The 13,009-nt window shown below is 39.2% G+C and overlaps 1 protein-coding gene across 9 annotated transcripts in view; it reads left to right on the top strand.

Annotated features, from left to right (window-relative positions):
- The window catches only part of FRYL (FRY like transcription coactivator), a 114,175-nt gene that overhangs the window by 80,918 nt on the left and 20,248 nt on the right, over positions 1 to 13,009 (top strand). For all 9 annotated transcript variants that reach the window (XM_033159636.1, XM_033159640.1, XM_033159635.1 and 6 more), the window contains 10 exons: positions 442 to 632; positions 1,829 to 1,923; positions 3,164 to 3,771; positions 5,014 to 5,111; positions 5,688 to 5,858; positions 6,810 to 6,950; positions 9,225 to 9,422; positions 9,911 to 10,072; positions 10,416 to 10,490; positions 10,649 to 10,825. In XM_033159636.1, the coding sequence (XP_033015527.1) occupies positions 442 to 632; positions 1,829 to 1,923; positions 3,164 to 3,771; positions 5,014 to 5,111; positions 5,688 to 5,858; positions 6,810 to 6,950; positions 9,225 to 9,422; positions 9,911 to 10,072; positions 10,416 to 10,490; positions 10,649 to 10,825 (1,916 nt within the window). The remainder of the gene's footprint in view (positions 1 to 441; positions 633 to 1,828; positions 1,924 to 3,163; positions 3,772 to 5,013; positions 5,112 to 5,687; positions 5,859 to 6,809; positions 6,951 to 9,224; positions 9,423 to 9,910; positions 10,073 to 10,415; positions 10,491 to 10,648; positions 10,826 to 13,009) is intronic.

The raw sequence follows: 13,009 nt of genomic DNA, 5'->3' as shown, positions 1-13,009 counted from the left end.
CCCCAGCTGCTAGCTGAAAAGGACGCAGGGCAAAGCGCCGAATCTGCACATGCACGCAGAACAGTTTGTGCTTCTGCGCATACGCGAGTGGCAAACCTAGAAGTAACCCATTCCGGTACTTCCGGGTTTGCAGTGGACGCTAGACGAGGTGGATGTTCGTGGGGGTATTACTGTATATGTTTAATTTTCCCTAGTACGCAGGGGAATGAAGGCAGGAGGTGTATATTGGGTTTATTTAAGAATATATATCTAGTAAGTACAACCATCTCGTTGCTATTGAGGATGCGTAATCTGTGTTTCTTGCCACAGAGTAAGGTATCGCTCACTGTTTGCAAATGCCTACACAGCCTATGGCTGCCCGTAAAGCCTGCTCGTGAACTCAGAATCCTTCCTAAACCTCAGTCCTCACTCCACATTCTTACCACTAACTTTATCTTACAGTTGGATTTCAGTTAGAACACCATCTCAGCGAAGTTGCTCTGCAAACTGCACTTTCTTGCTCCTCTCGGCATTATGCTGGAAGATCCTTTCAGATTTTCAGAGCACTGAAGCAACCTCTTTCTGCAGCCACACTTTCTGACATTCTATCTAGGCTTGTAGAAACTGTTGGAGATGCAGGAGAAGAAGCTCAGGTATTTGCATTTATTGTTTCTTTTGGGTCAGTTTTAAAGAGTACCTTTTTTCCTTGTTCTCATTACTTGTTGGCATACATATGTGATTTACCAGATGTTTGAAATAGGTCTAAGTTTCCTTCAGGCAGAAATATTAACAATTAACAGCAATTTTACTATCTAATGAGACCATTGATCCATAAAATGAAAGGAATAAACAATGTACTGCAATCACACAACCAATCAATCAGTAGCTGAACTGAGTTCCACACAGTCACAAAAAAGAGTCGCAAAAACACAAATGCAAAATAAATAGTAAAATCAGACAGACCTTAGCAATAACACTCAAAATGGAAGTGTGGCATTCAAATCGGAAGCGTAACACTCAAAACGGAGCACGTTCGGCTTCTGGAAAAAGTTTGCAAACAGGAACACTTACTTCCGGGTTTGCAGTGTTTGGGTTCCAAGTTGTTTGAGCACCAATGTATTTGAGAACGAAGGTACCACTGTATATTGTTCAGGTCCAAAGGTGGGAGAAGGGACTACCAAACACCACCAGCTACCTAGGAGGGGAATGCCCAACCCTGAGACCTACTGGGACTCTTTATCTCACTAAATCATGGTTTAGTGTGACATGTGACCCAATGTTCTGCACATCCTAAATTGATGACAGAATGGCAGATGGATTCACATCTAACTTAAGAACATAAGAACTTGCTGGATCAGGCCAATGGCCCATCTAGTCCAGCATCCTGTTCTTACAGTGGCCAACCAGATACCTGTGGGAAACCTGCAAGCCAGATTTAAGCACAAGAGGACTCTCCCCTCTGGGTTCTCAGTATCATTTTTTTTATCAATAAAGTCAGAGAAGCTGTGCAATCTCAGTTTCTAGCAAAGGAAGAAATATACATTGTTGATAGAATATATCATATGCCAGTGTTTTTCAACCTTTTTTGGGCAAAGGCACACTTGTTTCATGAAAAAAATCACGAGGCACACCACCATTAGAAAATGTTAAAAAAATTAACTCTGTGCCTATATTGACTATATATAAAGTAATTTTTCCATTTTTCCCATGGCACACCAGGCAACATCTCGCGGCACACTAGTGTGCCGCGGAACAGTGGTTGAAAAACACTGTCATATGCAAGGGGCTTTACTTTCTGCCATCTGTCTCTAGCACTAATTTTCTTTTGAAACCTTTCCCCCCATTACAGGGTTTTGTCATAGAACTACTTCTTACCTTGGAGTCAGCTGTTGATACACTAGCAGACACCATGAAGCATTATGATCTTCTCGCTGCACTTTCCCAGTAAGAATTGCTGGTAGTTTACTTTCGTTTGTTCCTGAAATGTTTCTTGCAACATCTTGGCTATGAAATTGCTTTGTAATGGATAGGGAAGGGGTGCATGGCTCTGAAGCTGACTGTCATAGTTGCAGAGAGAAGTTGGAAAAAAACCAAACGTATCTACTTGGAGACCCAAAAATGAATGGAATTGTTGACCAAAACTGTTGGTTGGGGGACTGTTTAACACAGCTTGCCACACACAATTCACTTACCTTTCCACTGGCTAAAGTATTCTGATGTGTGCAAAAACTGACTGAAGCTGGCATGATTGATACACATAAACCATAAGCTCGTAAATTCAGAATGTAGGATTTACAGTGAAACCCTATGCATACATACTCACAAGTAAGGCCCATTGTTTTCCGAAGGGTGTAGGTACATATGCATAAGTTTGACGCTTTTATCATTCAGAGTGTATCCAAACAAATATATACAACAAAAACTGATTTCTCTCCCCTCCCCGTCTTTTCTGTAGTGGCCCCACATTTTTGGAACTCCTTTTCCCAAGAGCTTTGTTACACAGTTGTTTTTAGACAGGCCCTGAAGACTTGTTTTAATTTTGTCAAGCTTAGTCAGTTTAGTGTTTTTTAAAATATCCGTCCGGATGCATTAGTTGAGATTCCTGCATTGCAAGGGGTTGGACCAGATGACCCTGAGGGTCTCTTCCATCTCTGCAATTCTATGGTTCTATAAGGCACCTCATGAGGATTTTATCTGAAAAGATGGGATATAAATATTTTAAAGAAAAATTGAATTCTGCCAAGCCACCTGAAAAACAGTTCTAGAAGGTCAAAGATGCTCCAGAGGAGGTGAGCTAGAATGGGAGGTGGGTTTCATACATGATCCCCATAAACATTCATATGTTTCTTCTGTTTGTGCATGAGGATTTTGGAGCTAACTCTCTGAATAGAGAAGTGTCTAGATTACTACTATGGTGATCTGAAGAAATCAGCATTTCTCTTTCCTGTGCTGAAGCTCTAGTTAGACCTGCTAGTGTTTAAAATGTTGGGAGTAAAGTTTTGTTGATCTGTTCAAGACAAGAAACATGCAGTTTATTCTATTATCATCAAGCAAGCAAAATAACCATATTGTACAAGGTTGCTCATTCAGTATCTGAAATTAAAGGACGTTGACCTCCTTTTTTTTAGTGCTATGTGAGTGTGGAATGTGACTCTTAACATGCCATATTCTCTTTTCATTTCAGCGCTTCATACTACGATCCACTATTGGGAAACAAATACGCAGCAAACAGGAAAAGCACTGGTCAGATAAACCTAAGCACAAGTCCCATTAGCAGTGGCAACTTTTTAGGCTATTATAGTAACATGAGAAGCAACTCTTTGAGACTGAGTTTAATAGTTGATCGGAAGAGCGATCGTCGCAGGAGCAACACACTGGATATAATGGATGGAAGGATAAATCATTCCAACAGCTTAGCAAGGACTAGAAGCCTTTCCTCCCTGAGAGAGGGAGGAATGCACGATGTGCAGCCCACTACTGATCCTATGAACCTGATGGCTACCATATTTTGGATTGCCGCGTCTTTGCTAGAATCAGATTATGAATATGAATACCTCCTGGCTCTCAGGCTGCTCAACAAACTTCTTGTTCACTTGCCTCTGGATAAATCTGAGAGCAGGGAAAAGATTGAGAAGATGCAGAGTAAATTAAAATGGAATAACTTTCCAGGCCTTCAGCAGCTGTTCCTGAAAGGTTTTACCTCTGTTTCTACGCAGGAAATGACCATTCACTTGCTCAGCAAACTTATCACAGTCTCCAAACATACGTTGGTGGATCCCTCCCAGTTAGCAGGTATACTTTTAAAATGTAAACGTACGGGGCCATGCTGTACTGAACTGTGAAGCTAATTAATTGTGAGTTATAATTGAAGAACTGTGTAAAACTGACTTGAAAAACGAAAGATGCACTATAAAAGAAGAGTTCATAACAGTGCAGAGGGAAAAGATACCAGAACTAGATTAAGACTGTATTCCCTTGTCACTCCACTCACCGAACTCCATCTCCCTCACTTGGTTTCCTTCCCCAAGACCGCAGTGTGTTCTTTCTTCTTCAGATCACAGTATCTCACCCCACGAGGGGCAGAATATCTCTTCTCACCTCCCAGAATGCACTTTCTCCCACCCACAGTTTCTTACTAAAAGGCAGCAATCTCTCCTCCTTTCCACCCCTCCCCAGTTTCTTTCCTCCCTCTTTCTCCTTCTTCCCCATTTGGGCACTGAGGTCGATTCCTGCAAGGGTCAGTCTATGTGCTGCTTACTTCCCTTAGCAGCTCAGACAATCGCCATGACAACAGTCCACTGTCCACCTCCAGCTTCAGAGGCAGTATGCTTCTGAAGATCAGTTGTCGGACCCCGCAGGAGAAGAGAGTGCTGTTGCCCTCAGGTCCTGCTTGCCCACTTCCTATAAGCATCTGGCCAGCCACAGTAAGAACAGGATGCTGGACTAAATGGGCCACTGGCATGATCCAGCAGGTTCATCTTAGGTAAGGTAAAGGGACCCCTGACCGTTAGGTCCAGTAGCGGACAACTCGGGGGTTGCGGCGCTCATCTCGCTTTACTGGCTGAGGGAGCCGGCGTACAGCATCCAGGTCATGTGGCTAGCATGACTAAGCCGCTTCTGGTGAACCAGAGCAGCACATGGAAATGCCATTTACCTTCCGCCAGAGGGGTACCTATTTATGTACTTGCACTGCGTGCTTTCAAACTGCTAGATTGGCAGGATCAGGGACCGAGCAATGGGAGCTCACCCCGCCACGCCAATTCGAACTGCCAGCCTTCTGATTAGCAAGCCCTAGGCTCTGTGGTTTAACACACAGCGCCACCCAGCAGGCTTATCTTAGCTTTTATAAAAGACAAATATTATACAGAGAGACATTGTAATAACGGCATGATATAGTAGATTTCTCAGAGAATTAAGTTTCATACTTACTGGTTGTAGATAGCTTTTCTGGGTAAGAATTCTTGGAGAAAGTGGTCAGAAAACACTGGGAATGTTTTTGTACAGATAAATTATGCTTCATATTTTTCCGTGCAGGATTTCCTCTTAACATCTTGTGTTTATTGCCTCATCTAATCCAACATTTTGATAACCCAACTCAGTTCTGTAAAGAAACAGCTGACAGAATAGCCAAGGTATGTAGCAGACTGACACCATTCAGAAAATTACTTTTGGCTTCCATAGTGAAGGCAGAGATGGAAATGTGATTAAACATCTGCTTTTACTAATGAGCTATTTGTTCTCCAATATGTTGGCAAGGCAGGGAGGGGTGAGGCAGTAATAGTCTGCCTGAATGAATGATAGAACACTTGGGAAACCACATTAAATGAGGTGCCAAAGTGTAATTAAATTTCTTCCCAAAGGGCATATTTATTCTTAAAATAGTCAAGGGGGGGGGAAGAAGTGTTTCCTTAATGTTTGTTAGTCAAACTTTATGCAAATTTCACAAAACCAAGAACAATTCCGAAGTTTATCTAGGGAAGCTGAATTATTTCAAACTGACTATTTTAGTTTAATCTTAAAATTTTAGAGACGCATAATGGTGATAATATGTTATGCAACAATTCAACAATGGTAGTTCAGGCTACTTTGTATAATAAAAGCAGGCCTGATTGTTAGGTTAATTTGGCCTTCATGTGGTGGAGCACTTTTTAATTTTATACTTAAAAGCTGTTCACTTAACAAATATTTTGGCTTCTTGTGTTTCATAGGTTTGTGCAGAGGAGAAGTCCCCAACTCTTGCTAATTTGGCTCATATGATGAGTTTATACAGTACACACAGTTATTCCAGAGACTGTTCTAACTGGATTAATGTAGTGTGTAGATATTTGCATGACTCCTTCTCAGAAACTACTTTTAATCTTATAACATACCTTGCGGAGGTAATGAAATAATATATCATTTTACAAGATTTAAAGTGTCTCTCTCATTTGTGCTATACTATTTCCCACTCAAATAAAGATGAACATTTTGTCCTTTCATAGATAAATGTCAGATAGGTTTGGGGTAAGGGATTTTCTTCTTGTGTAAGAGATTGATCTGCTCCAATATGGTTCATGTTATTGACTTGGCAATGCAATGAAATAGCTTTTCACCCTTCCAGTTCCATGATTTGGAAAGAGACAGGGACCCTGCTATCCACAGAAAGTGCAAAATGACTGTTCCTTCATCTTCTTTCCCCCTCCCCTTACCTGGAACCCTATGTCACTTTATTTATTTTATATTTGTAACATTTATATGCCACCTTTTCCTCCAAGGAGCTCAAGATAAAGCTCCACACAATAACCTTGTGAGCTAGGTTAGGCTGAGAGAGAGTGACTAGCCCAAGGTTACCCACTCCCAGTGAGCTTCATGGCTGATTGGGAATTTGAACCCTAATCTCCATGGTCACAGTCCAATACTTTTAGCTAGTTGTAACTGTGGATGGGTTGGTGTTGCTGTGCTCTCCACCTGACCATCATCTGGCTAAGTCACTGCAGCATACTGAGATGGAGAGAAGAAGAGATGCAGTGGCAGCAAATTTAGGGTGATACAAATGCTAGTCCACTGCTCCTGCCACTGGATTTGCATGGATCTAGTGTGCTTCAGATCTCAAGCAGACAGGTTTCCCCGTGGGTAAATTCTGTGACTTTCCATTAAGGTAATAGGTTGGAACTGCTTTAAAAAAATATTGGACTTTGAAAATACAGTTTAATTCAATAGCTTTCTGTTTCCAGTATTATAATTCTTTTACATTGGAAAAATGTCACATAATCAAAACTACACATTTAAAGCAAATTTCTGCTATTTTGAAGACAACAGATTAAATCAAATTTTTATACATTTGTTTTTAGCTGCTAGAGAAAGGTCTATCCAGCATGCAGCAATCTTTACTGCAAATCATTTACAGCCTTTTGAGTCACATTGACCTGTCTGCAGCACCAGTGAAACAGTTCAATCTGGAAATTATAAAAATCATTGGTAAATATGTTCAGGTGAGTATTTTGAAGTACCTAATTTGAAAATGTGTATAACTGTATATTTTCACTGATATTTTGCTCTTACTCAGACCAAAGATGCTAGGCAGAATTTTCTAGTGAACACTGGGGGGCCTATGTCTATTTTATTAATGCATGTATTTTATGCATTTTATTTATTTCCATAAAGCATTTCTATAGTAATATTGCATGTATATTATAAATTATCTGATAATATTTGGGACACTACAGATAACATGTGCACAGATACAATATGTACAGATTTGACTTTTAATTTGTACAATTTTTCAGCTGTGAGAGATGAGCAAATTGGCTTCCCAAACACAACTCAGGAAAAGGAATATGCATAAATATACACTCACTAGGTCATCGAAGAGACATTGAAGTTAAAAGCATGCTTGAATTATTTCCGGTGTTGCCATTTCTCATATAGATATAGCTACTGAAGTTGTTGTGATGAAATCTGAGTGCATTGCTTTATACGATAGCACACACATCAACTTGTGCCCCAGTAACTTGTTCATTGTTTTACATTTAGAAGCATAGCTTTCAATATTTCATTGAAAATATAATCCCAGGGATATATTTAAGCTTTTTTTTGCAGAAGGATGGTGGTAGTGGTTGTTTTTAAAAATGCCTGGAGCATACAATTATTTCAGAATACATTTGACCAATTTTATTATTTACCTTTGAACTACAACACAACAAAATGCCTTAATCCTAATTAACCAGGAAAAATGGTTAATGTCCCTCTCAGTGCATTTTTGGCCATTGATAGATAAGCACTTAAGTTATTGTATTCTTGTCAGGAAACATTAAGCAAAGTAGATGATCAATGTAGTTGGAGATCTTATAGCCTGCCATCTGTTCCTTTCACCTCTAACCTTTCTTATGGAAGATTAAGGGACCTTTTGCTTCATTGGCTATATTTTTAATCAATACTTCAGCTAGATAAAAGGTTGGTAATCTGCATATTGTTGATATTAAAGTTTAAGTTGATTAAGTGGAGTGAGAAAAATGAGGGTGCCAGCTGTTCTTGGTAAAAAAGGAATATATAAATATATAAATTTATGGCAGTGATTTAAAGAATACTGAATAACTTTCTGAAATATGAATATCAAGCTACTCAGTTCTGAATTTACAGCTCTGAAGGAGAGTGGCCTACTTCAGTCAATCATATCTGAGCTTAACAAGACAAACTATGAATGAATCTTTTGTACAGACTGTTCACTGCCCAATTTGTGTAAGTTGCAATTAAACCAGAAGGGTAATTGTTTTAGTATCCTGGCTTGTGTCAAAGTTAGTAACCGTGTTTCTCAATTTCTTCTGAACTAGAAAACTATGGTTAATTAGACACTTCCTAGTTTAATCAAAGGGGTTCCATTTGTGAGCAGAAGGCTTCTTCATATCAGTTTATTAAGCCCATACATGATAATCAGAATCTGCACAGTATGTGATGGGTGTGTGTGTGTGTTCTTGTTGATTGTGATAAGGCATGCTGTGATAAAAGGTTCTAGTTTTTAATACTTTTTGTCAACCTCAAATTGAAGTCTTTACAATTGTAGGATTCAAAAATATTGCAACAACTTAAAAGCAAGCCCCACTGTTTTTCTTTTCTTTTCTCTTTCTCTCACTGCATGATTTCTGCTTTTTTCTTTCCTTTTACTGACCTCTCAATCAGATGAATCCACTGTTTAGAGGCTTGTCACAATGAAATTAAGGAGAATGCACTTAGCCTAGAGTCTTCCTGTTGTGTTCTCTTGTTCTGATTGCTCCTAGAAAAGTTGAAGTCTGACCCCATGTGAACTAGTATACTCATTTCTAAATAACACCAAGACAATTGAAGCAGCCATTCTAGCAAAATAAAATCCACTTATTCCATCTGTTGTGTTGTGAGCATACTGTTACATTAACAAATAGGATGATTTAAAAATGACTATAGAAGCTTCTTGGATTCAAACATAGCATATGAAGTATTAGACATTATAGCATACACAGTGGATATTCTCCAACATTTCCAGTAGTAGATGGCAAACTTCCAGATCTTAAGGTTCCCAGTCACATATTTAATATGTGGTAAAGTCTACTGACCTGTTTCAGAAATTGAATATTTTAACTTCATTTCTCTAGAAGTATATTAATTTTTTTCTGAATCTGTTAATGACTAATGCAGATCATGTTCACATTTAAAGGTGAGGTTAGTCAATTTCTTATAATTCTGTTTTTACTGACATTAACTGCAGTATGTATTCCCTTTTTCTTCCCCTGTAGAGTCCATACTGGAAGGAAGCACTTAATATTTTGAAACTGGTGGTATCTAGATCGGCAAGTCTTGTGGTACCTAATGATATTCCAAAGTCTTACGGTGGCGATATAAGCTCTCCTGAAATCTCATTTACAAAAATATTTAACAATGTCTCCAAAGAACTACCAGGGAAAACGTTAGATTTTCATTTTGACATTTCAGAGGTAAGGGCATATTGAATACAGCATCTCTGTGCTTAGAATTTTGTCTTGGGCTGTATTTACTGGTTCACAGTAATGCTAAGCCAAGCCATTACTTAATGTTTATTTTTGGAGTGAGTTTTCTGTTATCCGCACTGCGGTCATCTCCCAGCTTGCTTCATTGCCCACCATTCCTCAGTAAACCTTGGTGCAGTCTTTGGAGGTCTTTAAGCAGAGGCTTGACAGCCACCTGTCAGGAATGCTTTGATGGTGTTTCCTGCTTGGCAGGGGGTTGGACTGGATGGCCCTTGTGGTCTCTTCCAACTCTATGATTCTATGACCCCACTGCTACATCAGAGGAACCTCAGAAGTGATAATGCCAACAGTCCTCATCTCCCCACAAGATGCCCCTTGCCCTGCCTTGCAATACACAGTGAAAGTGAGAATTGTAAGGCAGATGTGCTCAGCTGAAGAATTTAAGGTACACATTTATATATTTCTTCACTTTATAGACACCAATTATTGGGAACAAGTATGGCGATCAGCACAGTGCAGCTGGCAGAAATGGAAAGCCTAAAGTCATTGCTGTTACAAGGAGCACTTCTTCAACTTCCTCAGGATCAAATTCTAATGGCTTGGTACCTGTCAGCTGGAAGAGGCCACAGTTGTCCCAGGTAAGTTACCTGGAAGTAACATCACATTCCTTAGGTCTTCAAAATATTGCAGGGGCGGAGTGTTGTAGCATTTTCTGTAGCAGTGGTAATATGCACTATTAACAACAAATACGACTTAAACATTTGGGAATATCAACTAATCGAATATGATAGCACAGGTGCGCCCCCCCTACCAACAATCACCTTGTGCATGACCGTGTAGACCGTGCTCCTCACTTACACAAAATTCACTTACGCACATGGGGGTCCAGAACGTAACCCCCACATAAGTAGGGTGGGGGCACGCCTGCATAATCAAAACCCTTTGGTCTCTGATAAGTGACATGGTTTTCATTTTTTCCAGCGGAGAACCAGGGAGAAGCTAATGAATGTACTTTCTCTGTGTGGTCCAGAATCAGGTCTTCCCAAAAATCCATCTGTAAGTAATTGTAGATTCCAGAAGCTGAGGTTTGACATATTATGGTGGCAAATGTGATTTCAAGTTGCCTTGACTCACTCCTAATTTTTCAGGGGTGCATCATTAAGAAAGAAAACTCCTCTGTATTCTGTTACATTATATTATGGATGTCCTTCTAGGTTGTCTTTTCTTCTAATGAAGACTTGGAAGTTGGGGACCAACAAACTAGTCTTATTTCAGCAACAGAAGAAGTAATTCAGGAGGAGGAAGTGGCTGTTGAAGATAACACCAGTGAACAGCAGTTTGGAGTTTTTAAAGACTTTGACTTTCTAGATGTTGAACTGGAAGATGCAGAGGTAAGTCCATACAGCAGTAGTTCCACTTTGAGACTTTTCCACAAGGCTATCCTTCAAGCAAAGAAAGGTTTGGGGACCTTATTCATTCCATTTTGATGTACTGTGTTTAATCAAAGCCTTTGATAAATCTAGCAAATGCCACAGTTTAGCAAAATTGAGATATCTTTCTTGGAAGAGCAGGTTGTCCAAGATTCTGTGCTCTTTAACATACCAAGAAAAGTTATTTTCACAGTATTTGTGCACTTTAAATTTGTCTGGAAGGGAAACGACCTGGTATTTATCTTGGATCAGTTCTACTGGTATGGGACTATCAATGGGCTTTATTGTAGGAATATTTTGAGGGGTTGTCGATTCCCTACCAGATATTGCATTGGGAAACATAATGTCAATATTTGGTAGTTAGTGACAGTCCTAAAACTACAGACCACATTGCCCAGTGTAACTACACAGAGCATGAAGTATAGCCTTTAGTACCATCAACGCCTGAGCAAAAGTTATCCCATTGAACATTTTAAATGAAATGCTATTCTCATGGTATGCTGTAATATCTTGGCAAAAGGTTTATGTTGCAATTGCTTTGACCTTTAGCCATTCACACTGTACAGTATCTGGTTTCATGGTGCATTTGTCCTCTTTATCTGCATTTTTTTTCTGTTTTGAAGTAGTAAAAACTTAACTGTTCCAGTATGCAAGATAACATTGCAGTGCATGGAAATCATATTGGGGGACCAATGCAATGGTATACTGTAAGCCACATCTTTTTCTAAAGGTTTCAAAAGTACAGGCAGAAAAAAAGAGATAGCAGAATATCTTTTTTATAATTGGACTTGCTATACATAATATTTCTGGCATGAGCCAGTTTCAAATAATAATGCACATTATGAAAGATTAAGGGCAGAGTTGTGTATATTCAGCAATTAGAATAACCAGTAGTTCTTTTTTCAAGGAAGGCAGAATCATGTCTCAATTTAAAAAATGCCAAAGTATATATATTTCTTTATTTGTATAATTCTGCTCCTAATAGAGATGAAGTTGCTATTATCGGGTGTTCATTAGCTATTTCTGCATTTTATAGTGTGATCATGGAATACATATAGTCCTGGTAAAGGGCTGGTCCCCACACTGGGGGTTTAAATTACAGGTATAGCCTGTAAACAATTTTTATTCTAAAAATGTAATGTAAGGATGCTACAGGACCCAGAGCTTTGCTTCAAGTAGATGTTTGTGAGCCCTCTTCAATTACATTTTTAGCCAAGAAGTTAGGGAGTTCCTTCACAATTCAGAACTTCATAAACACTCCAGTTTTTATATAGAACTCTCATGAAAATAGGTTTACCTGTTTGCAGGTAGTTCCACATCTGTGAAGAGGTTGCAGGCATAAAGCCATAGTGATACTGAAGCCAGTGAAGGAGCTGTCACTCATGCATTCATCCAAGTTCTAGTGAATCTGAAGGGTCCCAAGATCAGAGAGAACATGGGAAATCGCCTTCACATAAATGTCCCAAAGCCTTGATACTAGATGAAATTCTCAGTAGCATTATTAAGGAAATTTTCGCTTATTTTTCTCACTTTTAAACAAGCCACATGCAAGTGGAAGGTGTTGCAGATACACACACACACACGGCAGCAGAGGGAGAAAGAAAAATTGGATATATTTATTCTTACACTCATTTGCTATGGAAGATATTTGCATTATGTTTTATATAAGTACCTCCAAGTTCAGTTGGCTTAGACACGTTGTAGCAGTTGAGTGTAAGAGGACCTATCTCATTAATAGAGCTAGGAGTTCTCAAACTGTGGGAAGGGTACAACTTGTGTATCAAGAAACATTGAGGAGCAAACATGAAGGCTTTCCAGCTTGACCATCCATGATTGAGCAGTTGACCTGTTTTGTTTGTAGGGGACATTCCAGCCTTTCCTGTTAATAGTGAATTTTACAATAGGTTTTCTAGTCTCCTGTCTAGGACCTCCAAAGATCCGGAACCTCACAGTAATGGAAAGGGTGGGGGCTCAGACTCCTTAATACATAAATATTTATAATAATAAAACTACAGGACAGGACAATTTATTGCTGGTGGATGACAGCTTTTGATGAAATACCGTATTTTTCTGTGTATAGGGTGATATTTCCCCCCAGATTTTTTAATTTTAAAATTGGGGGTCGTCTTATGTTGCAATTAAATA

This window comes from Lacerta agilis, chromosome 9 (genome assembly GCF_009819535.1).
Source record: "Lacerta agilis isolate rLacAgi1 chromosome 9, rLacAgi1.pri, whole genome shotgun sequence".
Lineage (NCBI taxonomy): Eukaryota > Metazoa > Chordata > Lepidosauria > Squamata > Lacertidae > Lacerta > Lacerta agilis.
This window is presented reverse-complemented; position numbering and strand designations above follow the sequence as displayed.